We start from the raw sequence: 21,380 nt of genomic DNA, 5'->3' as shown, positions 1-21,380 counted from the left end.
TTGTGTGATTTAGGTAGACCTATAATATTTTCCAGGTTTTAATAAAGGTGAATTTTTAGAAAATATTGTATATTTTCTTTATTTTCTCCTGAGCAAAATCATTCTGAATTAATGTCATCTGTAAAGAGTGCATTAAAACACAGCAGAGTACAGAGGAACAGAATGTATCAGCTGACGTTTTCATGACAAGGGTAGTAAAGAACATAAATATCTACCGAAAACAGCAAAAATAAAAAGTTAATATAAGTTTCGGGGAATATAACTGCTGTAACCAGTGAGAGAAGAACCATCAGATGATGTCCTGAATCATGGTTCCATGCTGCAGCGAGAAAACCATCCCCAACACTCAGCAACACACCCAACAGTGATGACAGGTATGCTTGGTTTCATTAGTAGGACTAATATTGATAAATATTGTTTTGCTGCCATGATTCTGAAAGCAGCTTCACTCACAGTACACATTTGGCAGATATTTCCTTCTTTGGAATCTAATTTCACAGATACCGTCAGACCTGACTCAATGCACATCTGTTTGCATGCAAAGCTGCATGCAAACTGCCTGTTTCATAAAATCTACCACAGCTCAGGTGTCTTTCAAAGCTAAATTAAAACAATCTGCGTTATAACACACCATGCATATCTGGGTTTTAACAAGACAACTGCGTACTAATATTTAAAGCTAGATTTCCCTGACCCGACCTTTCAGGTGCAGTTCTATAAGGAACTGTCAGTTAAAAGTGAAGCTCACTGTTCTTTAATCGGAATTACATTTCTGTTGTAGCAGACTGAAAACAACTTGAATTGATTGCTCTCTTAATTATCTTATTCAATTTCACTTGCATTATTTTAATTGCTGCAAAAATATGAGACAAGGATGGCACGGTACATTCCATAACCATACAAAAATTAAAAGGTATAGCCAGACTGAACTAGGTTGCCCAGAGGATTTGTTACATGTACAAAAGCTAAAAGGTTGTGGTTTGTGGCGAGACTGTCAGCTGGTAGAGACCATTTGATGTCTATTCAGTTTTTGGATCTCACAAACATTGAGTTGGATCAATCTTTGACACAGTCAGCCCAATGAAGTCACAATGATTTGTATCAGCAGAGCTGGCCAACAGATCTCTTACAGAAATGTTAACAACCACATTAGACAAGCCTGGACACACAGATTCTGCAGAGACAGTAGGACACAGAGAGTATTTGTAACATGACCAAATAAGATGTCATTTATTTTTTGATCATTCTTGAAAATTTTCTGAACCTTTTAGATACTTTTAGTTTTCAAAAACAGGGTTTTTTTATTTATTTTTCTTGAATCACTGTCATCTGTTTAGGTTCCCACTCATTAAGCTTTTTCTTCAACCATTTTTGTTATATTGTTAAATTGTCTGCTGGCATGTTGAAATAATTTAGAATTGTTTTGTAGCTGTTTATTCCTTGGACAATGAGTTTATGTGGTGTTGACAACTATTATGCACTTACGCACACTGCATATCTTTACGTAATAATGAAAATAACTTAAAGTAAAATCTTTAATTATTCATTCATTCTTTCATTCATCTTCATGACCCGCTCGTTCCGCTCGTCGCAGGGTGCTGGAGTCAATCCCAGCTGGCTGGGGGGGTAAGGCAGGGGACACTCCGGGCGCGACGCCAGTGCACTAACTTAAATTATAATAATCATAACCCTGAAAACTACATATACTTGCAGTTTGAAGTACGTACATCTCAGTACTATAAGAATCATATGACTTTCACTTAAAATAAATAAAGAATCCAGTACTGTACTTACATTATGAAGCGTTACCACCAAAAAGGCATTTGGCACCGGGTGCTGGAAGGTTTCACCATAAGGAGTGATGATTGGTTAGAGTTACGGCGACAAACTTAATTTGAACCAATCAGTGAGCGAGGGAGGCGGGACATGTATAGCTTGTATAGTCGCTGCAGGTGAGATTGTAAAGAGACCAGAAACAAGTACGCGAGCAAATACCACTTCCGGTCTATGAAGCATCACATCCGGTAGGGAAGAAACAATTCAGTAGTACGTCACTTCAGTATAAACCGGTAGACACGTCTTTCTGATATGTGAATAGTTAGTTGATAATCTGTTATTTGTTAATTAATTTGAAAACAGAAAGATCAGTTTTATTTTAATGTATCCGATGCTAAGCTAACCTCCCACCGTTAGCTACTGCTTGTCTGCTAGGCGGCAAACTAGCCTAACTTCGGCTAACTAGTGCTAAAGCTGCTATCAGTAGCTAGCGTCACCAGCACCGTTAGCTGTACCGTAAACCTCTAGTTCTCACTGACCGAAAGGGAAAACAGTTTTAAGAATACGAGAGCGGGAGGGAACATTCTGCACAGCGAGTCCAGCAGGCGGTAGAAAAATCACTGCTTAGGTCACGTTGAATGAGCAGTCAAATAAGGTCAGTCTTCAGTATGTCTTGTGGTAACAATAGTACAAGTAGTACTGTCACCAGCCAAACAATAAACCTGCTTGTTGTATTAATACTGTGACTCTTCCAAGTCTCTCCAGCTCATGTTTGAAACAGATTCTTGAATGACCTTTTAAATAACAACTGCTGCTTTGTTAAATTGCTTTTCCACATTATAGCACTCCCTAATGTAAATGTTGCATTATTTCTGTCTGCTCATTTAGACATTGTTTTGTCGTTGTAGTTCAGCTGTGAAAGTGTGGGCCCACATACTCAAGCTCCAGCCTGTCAACATTTATAGAGCAAGCATGAGTAGCCTGGATGCATCCCAGCACCCAGCAACAACCCCGAGTGATTCATCGGAGGCTCCAGCGTGTACCGAGCAACTGCTACCAGGTCTGAAACTGAGGTCCCAGGAAGTGCTTGAGAAAGCACAGAGGAAAGGCAGGTTGAAATGCTCCAAATGTGGAGGATCAAGGATGTTCTTCTGCTACACGTGCTGCACATTAGTTGGTGTCACCCCGGAAGAAATTCCTTCAGTAAAGGTGAGTAACTGTTTTGGAGAAGCCTTCAGCTGTGCTGAGTTATGGCTCGTGTGTAAGATCTATAAATTATGCACATTGTTGGCTTGACATGTCGTCACCTGGACCTGAAACTACCTCTTTCATCTCCCATCAAGCTCCCTCTGAAAGTAGACATCATCAAACATCCCAACGAGACGGATGGAAAGAGCACTGCAATCCATGCCAAAATCCTCGCACCCAGTGATGTCACCATATACACTTACCCCTGCATACCTGACTTTGAAAAGGACAAGGTAAATGGTTTGGCAGTATGATTGAATGTCTAAGACCTTTTGCTTTGTGAAATTGTACTGTTAGTTGTTGCTTTTTTAATTGAACCAGGAAAAAGTCCCATTGAGTTACAATGACACTTCTTCCAGGGAGTCCTGGTCAAGACAGAAGGCAAAGAGTTACACAATACACCAAGGACAAGACAAGGCCACAAACTACACCATAAATGACGTACTACACACATTAGAGTATGCTAGCTAACAAACAGAACAAGTTAATACTGTACAGGCTGACAGCTAAAAAAAGGATGTGGTTAAAAACAGTTAAATATTTCTGTCAAGGTTGATTTTAGAAGTTTAACAGATGGAATTTATTCCAAATTTAGGGTGACTTGAAGTTCATTCCGGGCAAGTGATGCATAAGTGCTTTAGCAAGCGCAAGCCTGGACATAATAATGCAAGGACAGAGACAATACATCTAGTTTTTATAATAAAGATTAGGTGGAGTGCATATCCATTATGGTCTCACCTAAAGTTTAATGATTATTGTTGATCATATGTAAACATCTCCAGATTTCTGAACTATCAGACATTGATGCTTAGGATTAAATAATACATATCAAAATGAAAGCTGCCCATTTCAATTCTCTAAGGCCTCATGTTAAATATGGCAATGCCTCATTTCCACTGTTAAAAAATATAAAGCTTATAGATTTTTCAATTTGTCACATACAAAAAACAAATTCATCAATTCCTTCCATAGACATTATTACTTTCTCCATTTATTAATGTTATATTTTAAAACAGTTGGTTTAGAGCCATACCTCTCATTTATATTCCTACTCTCTGCTGTACAGTATATATTGAACATAATCAGATGCTTGAATTATCTTACAAAATTAACAGTGGCTTTTGTGCACAAGCCACATATACTTGTTGCTGTGGAAAACGGAAGATTTTATTTTCTTGCCTTCTCATCTGTTTTATTCTTTTTGAAATTCATATTCAGTGCTTCTGAAATATATCCCCCCAAAAATAACCTTATTGCTGATGGAGCAAATCTGAAAAGCACCTTTTTTCCCTGCTCTTGTCTTTGCTTGTACGCTGGCGCTTCAATCTGGGCGTTGTTGCATCTCCACCCATTCCAGGTGGTGTTGGTGTTCCCTGGTCCAGGGGCTGTGTCAGTCCACGACATGCTGCAGTGTTTGCACGACCAAAATGAAAGAAAGTCACGTTCCTCGTTTGATGAACCTCGCATTAAGAGGCTGAAGACTGAAGACGATCATAATGCCACCCAGACTGCAGACCGCCTGGAATCACAGAATCCAGAGGAAACAAATGGCCTGGAGTCAAGGAGGCTTCCCCTACAGAGGGTGATCTTCATCGACAGCACGTGGAACCAAACCAAGAAGATCAGCACAGACGAGAGACTTCAAGGTAATAATGAGATTTGATTTGTCTAACCTTCCAAAGAACGCTACAGAGGTGTATTTATTCCACCTATAACACTATTCATTATGTTGCTCTGCATGCTTGTCTGGTGTCTCTCTCAGGTTTTCTCCGAGTAGAGCTGACGACAAGGAAAACGTGTTTCTGGCGCCACCAGAAGGGCAAACCAGACACATACCTCTCTACCATCGAGGCTATTTATTACTTCCTGAACGACTTCCACCAGCATTGCCTTGCTCAAGAGTACAATGGAGAATATGACAACCTTCTCTTCTTCTACTCCTACCTGCACTCACTTGTCAATAAAGCTAAGGTCTCTGCTGGAAAATGCTGAGAGGACCTGCAATCAGTTAAAAAAAACTCATGAACTATAAATGAAGACTTGATTCGTGTGAATCATATCCTAATGTGTCTCATGTTACTTAACTGCCAAGTGGTTTTGATTTGGTAAGATACTTTTATTTTTAAAGTGTGATGTTTGCATAAAAATATGCATTAAAATCAGTGGGGGGAAAAGTTGAGGTGCATTTGAATCATGAGTGAATGCAAGAAGAAAAAAAAACTGATATCAAAATCTTACTATTACAACAAAGACAAGGTTAATGTCTTAGTCTTTTAGACAGATTAATGAAATTTATTGTGATTTAATCAAAAGAAATGACTCATGTTTCACATGAGATGCTTAAAACTGGATTTTGCTGCAACTTGGGTTTAAGCTATTCTTTCATGGTATTTTTCTTTTGCTGGTCCAAGTTTATTCCATTAAGGGCACTGACTATGATCCCTCCTTGAAATCTGAACACACCGAAATGTAAAAACCAACCGACTTCAGATACATTTTAATATTTTATTTACAAATGAATACATTTATGAGTTTTTCTTCTGTTATTTTCAAAAATATTCTGGATGAAACTTCATCTGTATAATAGAATCACATTTGCTGTAGAGTCAGTTCTGTGTCAACCTGCCTCTACTTGACCGCTCCTGTCCAATCAGTGATGTTCATCACCAATCACGAACTCATCTGATTGGTCACTAGTAGAAGGTCTCTCTGATCTTGGCCTGCAGGCTGTCACACGTCTTCTTCGCATCTCCCAACAACATGGACGTGTTGGGTTTGTAGAAAATGGGATTATCTACCGCAGCATAGCCGACGCCCAAGGTACGCTTCATCACGATCACCTGTGGCAAAGGTGAAAAGTCAACTTTTGTAACGTGGAGATGTTATTGGTGAATAATTCTAACTTTTAATGAATAAAACAAACCTGTTTCGACTTCCACACCTCCAGCACAGGCATGCCGGCAATTATGGAGTTGGGATCTTCTTGTGCAGCAGAATTCACCGTGTCATTGGCTCCTATGACTAGTGTCAAGTCAGTCTCTGTGGACCACAAACATTTATACACAACACAGATGATCACAAAAAAAAAGACTCGCAAAACGCTCTGCAATCATCCGCGGATGTTGTGCGACACCATACCTATCTTCCTCTGTCATAAACAGAACCATGTGTCAGAGATCGAACGCCTGGTTGCTAAGAAAACAAGGAAGTTGCCCTGATAACACGGCAACCTAAATAACAAGACCAGACACGAGGTTGCTCGAAGTGTAAATCACATGTGGATGTGATTCATACTCTTAATTGATCTAACGCTATCGCCTTACATTTTTTATTTATTCCAATAATTGTCTCTGAAAATGTTTTCCGAACTTACCTGGGAAGTCTTCATTAATCTCGTCCATCTCCAGGACCACGTCGTAGGGAACGCCAGCCTCAGCCAAGAGCACATTCAGCTGGCCGGGCATACGACCAGCAACAGGATGGATGCCAAACCTGTTGCAAATGGACACAAAAACATTATTCTTCATCAATATGATTGATTTGTATTGGAGCTCCATGTCCTGCTCCTGTAGTTGAAGAAAGAACACATGTATCTGTCTCTTTCCAAAGGAATTCAGGTGTTTGTCTAGACTAGAGCAAACGAGGAAGGACGTGATGGAATATTGAGACTGTTTTTATCTGCAGAAATACACGATTGTTATTCACCTGATTGGATGTGAAAAATTCCTTCATGAAAGAGTTATGTAAGTCCAATAAATGTGTTAAAGGGCACTTCCTGTGTTTAGAGCACATGTGTCAAACTCAACGCCCGGGGGCCAAATGTGGCCCTCTACATCATTTTATGTGGCCTGTGAGAGCATAAAAAGTGTGCTTTGACCAAAAATAAATTCCCCCCACCAAAAAAAATTTTTTTAGTATACTTTAGTAATCCCCGAAGAGAAATTAAGAATCAATAAATTATGAATTAATACAGTAATAAAGCCCCTTTAAACTCTGACAAAAACATTGTGAACAAAGTTAATGTCCTAACTTGTGTTTGATGTTATTTTTCTTTATTCATTGATAATTTGATCCTTGATTGATGGAGTTCTGTGGGTTTAATAACCTGACAAATTAAAAGGATTTATGTTAAAACAGAGAAACAAACATTTTTTCTGTGTAACTGTAATGTTTGTGACTTGAATAAGTAATAAATTCAAAGTTATTTAACATTAAGGAGTAGTTACGTTTATGTTACATTACACTGAGTTACATTTAGTTACATTTATTAGTTACATCTGGCCCTTTGAGGACAGCCGTGATGCTGACGTGAACCTCTGTGTAAATGACTTTGACCCCCCTGGTTTAGACATTCACCTGACGGCCTTGCCCTGTTCCTGCAGCATCTTCACCATGTCTGCGATTGGGTACTGGGCCTTCGCTGCGCACAGACCCCAACCTAAACCACAAAACAGAGTAGAATAAACATACAGCTGCCTTAAAAATGAGTTATAGGTTATACAGTATAAATAATATTTTATCTAGTTTTCTTACTGTTTCTTTTATAACTTTCCTGATTCTGGATTTGTGCTTTATTTTTGTCTGCTGCCACAAAGGTCATGTTTTCACCCATTTGTTGGTTTGTCAGCAGAGATATACAAATTTTGCAAAAACTACAGAATGTATTTCCATCACCTTTGGTGGGAGGAATGGTGTTGGACTAAAATGAAAGGCAATACATTTTTTTGTGGATCTCAATAAACAGACCAAATTTTTTTAAATGCCAGCAACCCCACAACCCGTGGCAGTGGAAGAAGCAGGTAATGAAGATGAATGAGTGAAAAAACTGAGTTTTTCAGTGTTTTCTGTAATTTTCCAGGGAATAATGAATGCATCCCACTTAGGAAAAGAAACCTGGTGAAGGTGGTTGGATTTGCAGAATTTGCTGCAGATCCAAATAAAGATCCAGATGCCCCAGATTTAAATGTTCAGCTGTTACAAACTCAGTTCACATTTGGGTTGAGGATGCTGATCCTGATTCCATTTGGACAGAAAGCAGAACGATGTAGCATCGATGAAAGAATGATAAATCATAGACTCGCTGGTCTCAGACACATTTTTCTAAGAATGCTTTTGCATTTGAGGTGAGTCTTTGAGTCCCCTGTGTGCAGAGGACTCTTATTTAACCCCTGGCGGTCAGGTGCCTCTTGGAGTTCATCAAATACCTCTAATAGTTTTTTTTCTACTTTGTTTTTGATGGTACATAGAGAGGTCTGGAGTCTGGAATCAATCCCACCTATGACGTTTCAGTGTTTGTCTAATCAGACCAACATGTGGGACCACACAGATGTCCCAGTATCGCTTTGGAGCCACTAGAGAACAACAGCAATGTGTGGTTCCTCTCACACAGGCCCCCCCTCACAGCCACCCTGCTGTCTGACAACACCCCCATTACACAAATTGTCCTTCATACACACACTGAGCGGGTGTCGGTTGAGACAAGGTGGCTGTGGACAAACTAACTGCTCCCTCTTGTGTTTAACATATATCAGCCTTGATCACACACAGATACTCTTTTAACCGAAATGCTTTGAAAAAGCTTCAAATTGTCCCAAACCTGCTGTTAAAACTATTTGATCCATCAGTACTGATGGTATTGATCCAGAGAAGTTGCAGCTGGACTGCAGAAGATCCAAAAAATACTAAAAAAATTCTGTTTTTGCTGAAAGATAATAAGAAAGGCCTTATCATTTTGGAAGGATTATGTTTGAACAATTTGAATTCACCTACTTTGTTCTGTTTTTGGCCAAAATAAAGCTGCAGTTTAATTGGGTCAGTGGTGTTTTAAGCTTTAGCTCACATTTTAAGGAGAAAACTTGGAGAGAAAAGGTACACACAAAATAAAAATGCATTAATTATTTTGACAATTACAAAAAAATTCTTTCCAACTTACCCAGTTATCATAGAACCATTATGTTAATTATTATTCATTATTATGACTCAAATCCCAGCAGGACGCTGGGCTGTGTGTACCTGGTGTGATGATGATGATGATGATGATGATGATGATGCTGTGTGTACCTGGTGTGATGATGATGATGTTGTGTGTACCTGGTGTGATGATGATGATGCTGTGTGTACCTGGTGTGATGATGATGATGTTGTGTGTACCTGATGTAATGATGATGCTGCTGTGTGTACCTGGTGTGATGATGATGATGCTGTGTGTACCTGGTGTGATGATGATGATGTTGTGTGTACCTGATGTAATGATGATGCTGCTGTGTGTACCTGGTGTGATGATGATGATGCTGTGTGTACCTGGTGTGATGATGATGATGTTGTGTGTACCTGGTGTGATGATGATGATTCTGTGTGTACCTGATGTAATGATGATGATGCTGTGTGTACCTGGTGTGATGATGATGATGCTGTGTGTACCTGGTGTGATGATGATGATGTTGTGTGTACCTGGTGTGATGATGATGATTCTGTGTGTACCTGATGTAATGATGATGATGCTGTGTGTACCTGGTGTGATGATGATGATGTTGTGTGTACCTGGTGTGATGATGATGACGCTGTGTGTACCTGATGTAATGATGATGATGCTGTGTGTACCTGGTGTGATGATGATGGTGCTGTGTGTACCTGGTGTGATGATTATGCTGTTGGCCTCTTTGATGATGTCGATGGTCTGCTCCACGTTGACCTCAGTGTGGGTTCCCACAATCTCCATGGGCTTCCCCCCAGCTGTGGAGGTGGTGCCGTAACCCCCCAGGATCACATTGGGCAGGGAGCGGTTCATGGCCTTCAGAGACAGGGGAAACAACTCAGCGGTGAGCGTTCCCTCAGTCGGGGCGGAGGGGGGGTCTACTCACCACACACATGATGTAGGACAGGATGGCCCCCGACGAGCCAATCAGAGCTCCTACTATGGTCATCAGGTTGTTGTCCAGTAAGAAGCCCTCAGCACAGAGCGCCCATCCAGAGTAGCTGTTCAACACAGTGATGACCACCGGCATGTCGGCCCCCCCGATGGCCGCTGTCAAGGTCACGCCCTATGGGAGGGGGGGGGGTGTTACACAGGAAAAAAACAAGGAAGTAGTAAATAACTCTAAAGACATCAAGAAAACTTTAGTTTCCCAACTAACTAATTAACCAACCAGGTTTTGAACAAACTAGGTTTTGAACTAAGCAGTTTTTGAACTAACTAGGTTTAAAACCAACTAGGTTTTAAACTAACTAACTAACTAGGTTTTAAACTGTGTTTTTAAAATACCTAGTTTTTCAATAGGTAGTTTAAAAATAACTAGGTTTTTAAGTTAACTAGGTTTTGTAATAACTAAGTAACTATGTTTTAATTTAAACTAACTAGTTTTTGAACTAACTAGGTATTAAACTAACTAACTAACTAACTAGGTTTTAAACTAACTAACTAGGTTTTAAACTAACTAGGTTTTTAAAATGACTAGTTTTTGAACTAACTAACTAACTAACTAACTTAACCACTAGGTTTTAAAATAACTAGCTTTTGAGTTATTATTAAACATTAACAGTGTATTTAAGTTATTACAGTATTTCATTATTATGTATGTTTATTGTTTATGTTTACACTGTTTATGTTTACACTGTATATTTACACTTTTGCACCCTTTAATATTAACACACGTAATGCTGCCAGCATGTGAAGTGTCTTTATATATTATTTATTACACCATTGCATATAGCTGTTTACATTGTACATATCTGTTTATTTTGTAATTTAGTGTTAGTTTTTGCTCTTTGCTCTTTGCACTCTGCATTTCTTTGTTGTGCACCAATCCTGTTTTATGTGCTTTTAATTGCCCGTTGGGAGCAAATAAAGTTTTTTTAAAATTTGAATTTGAATTTGAACTGGTCTCCAGAATGAGTTGCAATATTCAACAGAGTTGAGCTTCACCTCACTTTTAAATCAGAGTGTGTGACAGCGTGACCCCGCTGACCTCAGATCAGTGAAGCTCTCATGCTCACCATTACAGTCGAGAGCCCAGACACCCCTAGGAGACAGCCCATCCCAGTGCCGTAGCTGGTACTGAGCATGAAGGGCACCATGCCGCCCATGGACGCCGCCATCAGACTGGCGTTTAACACGTGTCGTCCCGGCAACATCAGGGGAGCAGAATTCAGGATGCCTGAAAATATGATATCGAACATTTTCAGAAAGCTAGAAATGTTTCTCTTTGTCTCTTGTGAAGCGAATGGAAACAATTTGACAAGACAAACAACACGAACACTTTTCTCTTAAGCAGAGTCGAATGTCTTTTGATTACGGAGGCCTCTGAATAGCTGTCTGAGGGTTTGTGCTGCACAAATCAGGCAGCAAGCCTCCACAAACCACAAGTATGCAACAAACAAATTACCAGAAAGATTCAATGTAAAATAACGCTAACACAAAGTCCAGGCCTGGATTTACTGGAGGATTTGTAGCTCTAGCTAGATGAAAGACATAATCAGTTCCAGAAAACTAAACTCTGTGTTCATATAGATATCAGAATGTAAACAACATTGTCTAAAACGTATGGATGGATTTACCTTGAAGCTTGCCATAGGCCACTAGTGAGCCACTGAAAGTCACCCCTCCGATGTACGTCCCCAGATAGGCCACAGTCTTGAGCACGCTGGCAGCCGGGTGGGTGTCCAGGTGGGGGAACTCGATCATGAACTCTGCGATGCAGGTGAGGACGGCTGCCAGCCCCACCAGGCTGTGGAAGGCCGCCACCAGCTGTGGTAAGTCGGAGATTTCAATGCGTTTGGCAATCGTGAGACCTGAAGATCAGCCCAGAATAGTAAAAAAGCAGACAGCTGTCAGTAAATCTCAGTGAATTACGACTTCATATCACGCTGAATCAATAACAACAGGCCAGACTTCTCTGTTGGAACACGAAAAGGGTTGAAGAGGAGGCGAACGCCTGTTTCCACTAGCAGGGCTCCCATCAAAAGGACTTGATGTTCAAAGCTGGTCCAATGAGCCCTGAGCTATAAGAGACACTAATTTAAAACTCAGTAAACCCTCGTGCTTGTGCTCTGATGGTGACATCATTCATCATCCTGTCTTTTTAAATCACTATTAACACATACAGCGTTCACACACGATGACAGAATCCACTCATCCCCCTTTCTGTACGGGGCGACTGATGATCTGTTAGGAATTAGCGAAGAATTCACGCATTGAAAGATCGGAGAAGTCACATGCAAGGATTAACAAATGTAGGTCATTCATGGTGGTCTATCAGCGTCCCAAACAATCTGCTGATAGAACTTTATTGTTTTTGTAGTATTTTCCACACTATAAGGAGCACTTAAAAACCTTTAATTTTCTCAAAAACCGACAGTGTGCCTTATAATCCAGTGCGCCTTATATAAATAAAATACATATACTGTATATATATTTAAATGTGTCAGTCAGTCAGTCATTTTCTTAACCCGCTTAATCCGCTGATGCAGGTCGCGGGGGAGCCTATCCCGGCGGTCTCAGGGCGTGAGGCGGGGGACACTCCGGAGCCCCATAGAGACAAACAATCACTCACACACACACACTCAATTTGGGACCGGCCAGTCATCCTGAAGCACATGCTTTTGGAGGTGGGAGGAAGCTGGAGAACCCGGAGAGAACCCACGCAGACACGGGGAGAGCATGCAAACTCCGCACAGAGCTGGACTCGAACCCGGGTCCTCCATGTTGTGAGGCGGCAGCGCTAACCACTGTGCCACCGTGTTGCCCAATTTAATATATGTGTGTATATATCTGTGTGTGTATATACACACACACACACACATATATATTATGTTGTATATGTATATATATATATATATATATATATATATATATATATATATATATATATATGTATATATGTATATATATATATAGACACACACACATATGTTATATATGTTATATATATATATATATATCTTTTTTAATAGGCCATTCATTGAAGGTGTGCCTTATAATCCAGTGTGGTTTATAGTGTGGAAAATACTGTACTGAAACTCAGAGACACAAGGTTCGACAACCAGATCTGTTGTGACATCATTTGTACATCAGTGATGGAGCCTGTCCCTACCTAAGGCTCCCCCAGTGGCCATTGCCAGTGACATCTGCGAGAGCAATTCCGGTGAGGGTTTGAGGGCCCCCAGGGTAGCAGCGATGCCCCCCGCCACGCCCATCATGCCCAGGATGTTCCCCAAGCGACTGGTGCCCTGGTTTGAGAGACCTGCCAGGGCCCCGACGCAACACAGCCCTGAGGTCAAGTACATCATCTGGGGGTAAAATGAGAAGAAGGCACGCACACACAAAAGTCACACGTGTTTGTTTGAGTCTGGTAATAGTGAGGTCAAGTAAATGAAGCTTATATTATCAGAAAGAATTGACAATATGCAACATTTTGGAACAGGTTCTGGATCGGGTCACCTGCTCGATGTTGTATCCAGCAGCCACTGAGGCGCCATATCCACCAACAAATGCAGCGGCAGGCAGCGCATACAGGTAGTTGTACTCGGGGGGGTCGGTGGGACGCTTGAACATGTCCAGCATCCTCTGGGTGATCATGAAACCGCCTGAATGGAAGAACAGAGTCAGGGCGTTCAGACCTTTAATCATGTGGGCAGTGATGATTCTTGTGTTTGTGTCTAACCGGCGATGTTTATGGAGGAAATGAAAGCGGCAGAAAGAGCGAGACTCTGAGGCAGGGAGGAGGGCGTGAGCCCCCCACCCATCAGCACCAGACCCCCCACTGCAGTCAGTCCTGATTGAGTGGACACAAAATAAAAAACAGTTACCACCTGATGTGACAGAAAATGTTCTGCAGACATAAACTATCTGACGGTGATTCCTGACCTGAGATAGCGTTCGTCACAGACATGAGGGGGGAGTGCAGCGCCGGGGTCACCCCCCACACTGTGTGGTACCCCACGATCCCCGCCAAGCCAAAGGTTGTGACCATCTGAGTGAAGGCGGCGTTTGGGGAGATGATGCCCAGAGCCAGAGCCGTAGACACGCCTGCAGGGAGACACACGCACATGCACGCATGTCACACAAACACACATACACATACACACACACACACACAAACACACACACACACACACACACACACACAGTAAAAAAGTAGAAGTAAAAAAAAAAAGGAATAAAACAAGGTTAAAGGCCGGATTGAAAAAGTAAAAATAATCAAATAAATAAAATTAAATTAAAAAACAATCTAAAAAGGTAAATAAATAAATTTGTAATTAACTAAATAAATAAGATTCAATTAAGAGCCAGGCTAAACGGTTAAAAGAAATACTAATTATAATTTAAAAAATGAAGTAAATAAATAAATAATAGTAGACAAATGTTTCTAGTTTTAGTTATTTTTTGTCCACCAGTCTTTTTTTTACCATCGAAACAATGTAAAAAAAAAAAAACACAACTGTGATGATAATAGTTTCTCTAAAACTTTGTTTATCAAATTTTTGTGACAAATATGTTCTTCTTGTATTCATGGAATGTCTATAATTATTATTATTATAATTAAGAACTAGTGATCTCAGGGCTCTCAGCTATAAAGAATAATCTTTAGAAATAAGGATTTAATTGAAACTAAGGTTGACATATCATTTTAATTATCAATTAATAATATTGTAAAGCCCAATAGAACGCTTTCAAATTGATTATTTGTGTCTAAACAACAGTTCAGTTTAGAGATTCTCACAATGACATGACTAACGATGATTCCTTGAAATAATCAGTTAATTGCATACATTTGTATGAATTACATTTTATTCTAGTCGTGAAGGTTCTGTCCCACAGGATGGAGAAAAATAATCCCACAGATTTTCTGACAAATCCTGAATAACTCAACGTGAACCTGTGTCTGTGTCTGACCTGACGTGTAGACGCCGGCGGAGGTCATGGTGCGTCTAAAGGGGGAAATCTCAGCTGCTTTCTCAGCCTCCAACTCTGCAACTGTTTTCTGTTTCACCGGGGGCGCGGGGGCTGTTTTGGGGAGAGGAGATGGGAACATGTTCTCTCCTTCCTGGACATATCACAGAAACAGAAAGGACATCAACAGTTTTGCGTGAGAAGCGCGCATTGAGACTCCTTGAATTGTGGGCGATCTGGATTTGTATTCAAAATACAAAATCAGGGACCACATAGGGGATTACAACAAGGAAGCCAATCACATACCAGTTAACAGTGGTTTTGAAAGATAAATTGCCTTTTAAGGGATAAGAATAATTCTCAGTTTAACCAGAGGTAAACCGATATCTCCTGTTGAGGTTTCCATGCTTTCTCTACCGTAAACAAAGCGTCGGAGCCAAAGTTCTCAGAAAAGTACATTTTGAAACATTCATAACATTCTTCCTGGAGTCCAGAGTGAAATATTCCCAGCTGGGATTGGGGGTTTTTAGTCCTCATTTGGCACCGTTATTCTAGCATGACAGCTCATGCTGAGAGAGAGAGGATTCCAGCAGTGATGGGAGCTGCCAGTAGACGGTTACTAATGGAAACACACCTTCATAACAAGAGTCCCGCGGATGACGTGGTCACTGGTTCCGTAGTCGAATTCATCCGTGGGTTCATAGTGGAAGTATTCCTTGTCGGGGCTGATGCCCTTCAGCAGCTTCACCACGTTGTTGGAATACAGAGTGCTGGCCTGGTTGGCCATGCGACTGGGTAGGTCAGTGTAGCCGATGTGAGTTACCCCCTGGTAGGAAAGTACATCATAATTTAAATATATTCAAATGTATTCTTTGGTTCCGTTATCAAAGTCTTTGGTTAATCCAGAACCTCACTTTATGGACGTATAATTCTCCAGGCTTGGTGGTCTCAATGTTGCCCCCAGCTTCTGCTGCCAGATCGACCACCACAGAACCGTCCTTCATGGACTCCACAAACTCTCTCTTGATCAAGATGGGAGCCCGCTTCCCTGAGAAGGAATATGAAGCAGGTGAAAGATGAGATTCATCAAAGGATTTAATAATTTAAACACATTAAAGCTGCAGGAGGTAACTTTTATAGAAGCTTTTGTTGTGTTTTCTGACGCTGTGAAGATGTTCTCGTGACACAATCAGTGAGCTCCATCTAGTGCTTGCTCCTGATGCCTTTTACACGAATCCACCATACCTGAAACTTAAACACCAATCAGAGGAAAGGGGAGTGTCAGATGTCATCCTAAGCCCCTCCCCAAAGAGGAAGTTCTTATATTTGGGAAGAGCACACCTCTGTCGGACACACCTCCTGATTCCGATTGGTGGATCATTACCAATAGCATTTAGAACACTAGATGGTGCTAAAGGTGTCTGATATTTTCACAGATCATCTGTCCATGCACTCCTGGAGAAAATATCTATAAATATAATTAAATAAAAAGTTATCTATTGCAGCTTTAAAAGATGATCACAGACATCTACCTAAGCATTACATTAGAATTCATTCTTTAATTAGCAATTATTAGCATAAAGATATGTGTCAGTACATCCTAAAGAGGATGCAGAAAATATTGTAGTCATCCTTCTTTAAGCTTTGTCTTATTTGTGAGGAAAATATTCATGTCTTTTATTACATGATGATAAAATACTTGTTCCTTCAAAGACTTTAAACCGATAAACCAGGTGTGGTTCTGTAGCTTCATTATTTATTTATTTATTTTGCATTGATCAGCTGACAGCTGACTGATGGGATTACCTACATGTCAACTATTAAATCCATTCTTTGACAATCACTAGGCTAAGATGATCACTTCTCAGGTGGATGGTAATTCTTATTGGTCTCATCTCTTTCACATTCAATCAATTTCACATGCAAGGAACACGTAAAAAAAACAAAAACAAAGAGGAGTTTCCGAGTGTGACTGACCTGGAATCAGGGCGGTGCTGATGAGAATGTCCACCTCTTTACACTGTTTAGCAAACAGAGCCATCTCAGCCTCGATGAACTCCTTGGACATCTCTTTGGCGTAGCCTCCGACCCCCTCCCCGGATTCCTTGATGTTGACTTCTAAAGGCTCGACCCCAAATGACTTGAACTGCTCCAGGGCCGCCGGCCTTAACAGCCAATCAGGTTACACCATCACAACCACCTCATCTGCAGTGTTAAACACAATGATGTTGCCCCTTCCATCTTATACCTGGTGTCAAATCCTCTGACAATGGCTCCCATTGACTTGGCTGCCCCTGCTGCTGCCAAACCAGCCACCCCACCCCCAATGACAAGGACCTGTGTGTAACAGCACATCAGTGCACGTTTAGTGGGAGTTAAACAGAACTCTGTGGGAGATTCATTCTGTTGTGTTGATGTTCTTGCCATACCTTAGCTGGAGGAACCTTTCCTGCAGCTGTGATCTGACCAGTAAAGAACCTCCCGAAGTGGTTTGAGGCAAGAACCACAGCTTTGTACCTACAAAACAAACCCTCCAGTCACGTTAATGATGACTTAGAAACTCCTGAGCAGCTGAAATTTTTTTTAATCTTGTTTCTTTACCCGGCGATGTTGGCCATGGAGCTGAGCGCATCATAACCCTGTGCGATGGTGACTCGGGGAACCTGGTCCATGGCCAGTACAGTACTCTGCCTCTCTGACAGCTTCTTCATCAGCTCCTGGTTCTGTGCTGGATAGATGAAGCTCACCAGGGTGGATTTGGGCTTCAAGAAATCTGCCTCACTCAAACTGGGGGCTCGGACCTACAGCAGCATGAGAAAGGTTAGAAATAAACAGTATACAGGCAAACCTTGGTTTTCGAACGCGTTAGACATCGAACAAATCAGAATTCGACCAAAAAATGTGGAATTTTTTTGTCTTAGAAGTCGAACAAAATTTGGAAGTCGAATACGAAACAAATGCCTTTTTCTCGCCGCCAAGGGCAAGAAAAGGCAACAGTAATGTGCTTTTTATTTTAGTTTACTGTATTCAATAATTTTTCACTTAATTTGTGTTCCATTGCCTGTGGTACGAGTTACAGTACGGTAAACTTCTGTCCAAAAGACGACGGTAACTCGTACCTAGGCTAACCTCATTACGCCGACTTTTTTTTTTTCTTTCTTTCTCGTGTTTCCTTTATTCTTTTGCATTTATTTGATATGTTTCATTACTACACAACTTGATATATAAATTACATTATGAAATAACATATTATGTTGAAAAAATGTAGTTTTCTAGCGTCTTGGAACGAATTTAGACCATTTACATTATTTGTAATGGGAAAAATATTTGGAATTTGAACAAATCACTATTTGAACAGCCTTCCGGAACGAATTGTGGTCGGAAACCGAGGGTTGCTTGTATTCCGCACTATAAGGCGCACCTAAAAGCCTTTCATTGTCTCAAAAACCGACAGCGCGCCTTATAATCCAGTGTGCCTTATATATGATGTGTCTTACAGTGCGGAAAAATACTGTAGTACAACTAGAGCAAACATCAGACCAACAAGCAGCGATGTACGAACCTTGAGGACCAGGTCTGAGCCGAAGGCTCCGCTGACGTCAGTGATGGAGGCTCCAGCGTCTTTGTACTGCTGATCAGAAAACTGGGACTCCTGGCCGGCGCCGCTCTCCACCTGCACCTGGAAGCCTTGTTTGACCAACGCCGCCACCCCCGCAGGAGACAACGCCACACGGCGCTCATTCTGTAGGGTCTCCTTTGGAATGCCAACCACCAGGTCCTTGTATAGTGTACCTGGACACACAAAGAAGATTATCACTGATTCTGCAAAACGCAAAGCAGCCATGGAAGCATTAAACTAAACACTATCAGAAGACGATTAGATCCTTTCAAAAGGAAACCTCGCTTCTGATTGGCTTTGGAATAGTTTCTCTTGAGATTTTGTATTGGTTCTCTAAACTGTGGTTCCTTTTTAAACCCTCAAACCTCTAGAAAGCAGCACTGAACTCTATCATCATCCATTTGTGTGCAAATAAATGTAATTTTCTTCCTACAGTATCTCAATATGCTGTAAAATATTAATATGAGATTTGATGTAGCTCATATCAATACTGACTGGATTTGTATTGAAATTGTATTTTGAAGGTGCTGCAATCACCTCATCCTCTTAAAAACGTTTTTGCTCATTCAGTCCATAGAAGACTAAAAAAACAAGAGGGTCAGTCCATCTGTGGCTTCAATCAACGTCAGTAAATATAAGTACCGTGATGCTTGTTGTCCGCATTTCATATTTCTGATTGTGGTCTTACTGTATTTAATAAATCTTTAGTGGGTTCCTCATAAATGGAATTTTGAGTAAAGGATTCAGGATGTTTTTAAATGTAAAAACCCTACTATGGCCTGTAACCCTGCCCTGTCTATGGTGGTGACGTTTATCAGGTAGTAAATATTCTTTCGGTGAGAATTTTCCGATGCCACTCAGAGGCAGAACCCCGTGGGTCACGGCGTGGCCATAGTATGACTTGTGCTTCTGTTTGTGTGTGTCCTCTAGTCTTTACATTTTAGTACGCGACAGCACAGGACTGCATGTCTGTAGAGATTGTGTGGCTGGGAACAGAGTCAGGTTACAAATCTCTCTCCACACGTGGTGTGGTGACCTCGCCGCCATGGAGACATTATTAGCAGGTGATTGGCCCTGAGCCAATACAACACACACAGGGGCCTGCACTCCCACACTAATTCAAACATAAAAACCAACCAAGAACACACAAAACTTTTACAAACACTCAACGACCTGCGAACATGGCTGACTCCACCGACCGGCATGTGGAAACAGAAAGTGCCTGACAGTAGTTAAACTTTTACAGTTCACCTTTAACTGACCTCCCGTGTACTTTCAAATGTTAGCAGCTCAGCGACACAACTGCGTCCACTATTTTGGGAACGGCTCTAGAAAGCTGCTGCAAACAACAGCCAGAAGAAGCTTGTCCCCGGGTGAAATTTATGCCATTATTCATGGAAATAGAAATACCCTGTTCCTACCACGAGAGGCCTTTTGGTCCCATAATGCAGGGAAAGTCTGGAAATTCCTCCTTCCTGGTATCCTCTGACGGATCCCTCGGTGAAACACAATCAATGAAGAGGTGGAGATGCAGCGCAGGAGGGTCGACATGGTCTCTGACCGTCCGTCCTGAGAGTCCCTGGAGCTCTGAATGTAAACACAGACAAATAGAGGTGGTTCCTCAGTAAATACTGCTGCATCTATGGCTAAACAGCAAAAAACTAAGTAATTATTACTGCCCCCGAGTCCCAATCAGCCACACGGGCCTACAGTCTGCAGTGACATTTCAGCTCTGCAGGATAGGACACACACACACACACACACACACACACACACACACACACACACACACACACACACACACACACACACACACACACACACACACACACAGGACAAGGAAACAGCACAAAGAGGAACCTGTGCCAAGTCGAAGCAAAGTGAACCAGTCAATGTTCAGATCAAATGTTCAGGGCTGGAGGGGACAGACCAGGACATGACAGCTGTATTTAAAAAAAACAACAAAATGTTTGCACAAGCTGCTCCTTCAGAAACACTCAGCTATTAAAAAAAAAAAAGAAGAGAGAGAGACAGATACGGTTAAAGGAATCTGCTGCTGAACACAGTTTCTTTCAAATCCCATATTCTCTGCTATTTAACACTCATTCATTCCCTGAATGACAGTCGGGCTGTGTTCCTCCTATTTCAGCATTTCTCTTTTTTTTTCTTTTCTTTTTTTTTTTTTTTACATTCACAAACTCAAATTGTTTTTTTACTGTGTCCTTTTTACACAGACTTACCTTTCAGATTTCCAGGTTCAACTTTCCCCTCTGCCGCGGTAGCAGGAGCGTCACCGACGCAGAATTCACTCCAGACGGAACAGACGGACGACCTTCCGCAGTGTGGATACTGCTGCGGCACTATTTATGTATAAATAGCACGCCATGTGACCTCACGTATTACCAACCCTTTAGGAAGATAAAGTCAAAGAAAACATCACTTGACAATTTAAAGGACGAATTGCGCTATAAAGGCTTTGTTAACAAGTTTTTCACTAATTTTCTTTAAAAACGTGTATAAATTTTCTACTTCTTAATATTTGCTCGTGAGCATTATGCATCTTTAATAATAAAATAATAACAATAATAACAATAGTAACGCTGAACAGTTATTAAGAGAAGGGGGCATGTATTTAATAATTTATAGTACTTATTTTCCTTGGCGTCTCTTACATGACGTCATTGCGTAAGAGACGTCGCAGAACGTAAATATAGTTGGACAACTATGAACGTTTCCTTTATTCTCATGCTCTTTTAGGTCTTTACCTCATCTTTGTAAGTATTCTTTCATGTAACTTAGCTGATCGAATGATTAGGAGAATAAAATAGGTGACAAAATCTCCGACATTAT

The 21,380-nt window shown here is 41.0% G+C and overlaps 2 protein-coding genes across 4 annotated transcripts; one reads left to right on the top strand and one right to left on the bottom strand.

Annotated features, from left to right (window-relative positions):
* The first annotated feature begins 2,015 nt into the window (after window positions 1-2,015).
* On the top strand, window positions 2,016-5,201 carry dtwd1 (DTW domain containing 1). Of its 2 annotated transcripts, none has more exons than XM_068323532.1 (5): window positions 2,016-2,431; window positions 2,690-2,985; window positions 3,120-3,257; window positions 4,382-4,670; window positions 4,787-5,201. In XM_068323532.1, exons 2-5 carry the CDS (start codon window positions 2,749-2,751, stop codon window positions 5,014-5,016), a joined length of 894 nt encoding a protein of 297 aa, XP_068179633.1. In that variant the 5' UTR covers window positions 2,016-2,431; window positions 2,690-2,748; the 3' UTR covers window positions 5,017-5,201. The 2 variants fall into 2 exon arrangements, with proteins under 2 accessions (XP_068179633.1, XP_068179565.1); XM_068323464.1 differs by having other exon boundaries at window positions 2,685-2,985.
* Window positions 5,202-5,515: 314 nt separating this feature from the next.
* LOC137601100 (NAD(P) transhydrogenase, mitochondrial-like) lies at window positions 5,516-21,034 on the bottom strand. Of its 2 annotated transcripts, XM_068323227.1 has the most exons (23): window positions 20,771-21,034; window positions 20,391-20,473; window positions 19,952-20,117; window positions 18,474-18,703; window positions 17,513-17,712; window positions 17,341-17,428; window positions 17,160-17,248; window positions 16,889-17,076; window positions 15,826-15,959; window positions 15,546-15,737; window positions 14,915-15,065; window positions 13,886-14,047; window positions 13,683-13,793; window positions 13,460-13,605; window positions 13,113-13,308; window positions 11,578-11,811; window positions 11,017-11,177; window positions 9,885-10,064; window positions 9,655-9,814; window positions 7,381-7,462; window positions 6,398-6,516; window positions 5,948-6,063; window positions 5,516-5,864 (listed from the first exon to the last, which is right to left on the bottom strand). In XM_068323227.1, exons 3-23 carry the CDS (start codon window positions 20,079-20,081, stop codon window positions 5,718-5,720), a joined length of 3,216 nt encoding a protein of 1,071 aa, XP_068179328.1. In that variant the 5' UTR covers window positions 20,082-20,117; window positions 20,391-20,473; window positions 20,771-21,034; the 3' UTR covers window positions 5,516-5,717. The 2 variants fall into 2 exon arrangements, with proteins under 2 accessions (XP_068179328.1, XP_068179247.1); XM_068323146.1 differs by lacking the exon at window positions 20,391-20,473.
* Window positions 21,035-21,380: the final 346 nt, after the last annotated feature.

Source organism: Antennarius striatus, chromosome 1 (assembly GCF_040054535.1).
Source record: "Antennarius striatus isolate MH-2024 chromosome 1, ASM4005453v1, whole genome shotgun sequence".
Lineage (NCBI taxonomy): Eukaryota > Metazoa > Chordata > Actinopteri > Lophiiformes > Antennariidae > Antennarius > Antennarius striatus.
The sequence above is the reverse complement of the archived record's forward strand: the minus strand, read 5'-3'. Positions and strand labels throughout refer to the sequence as shown.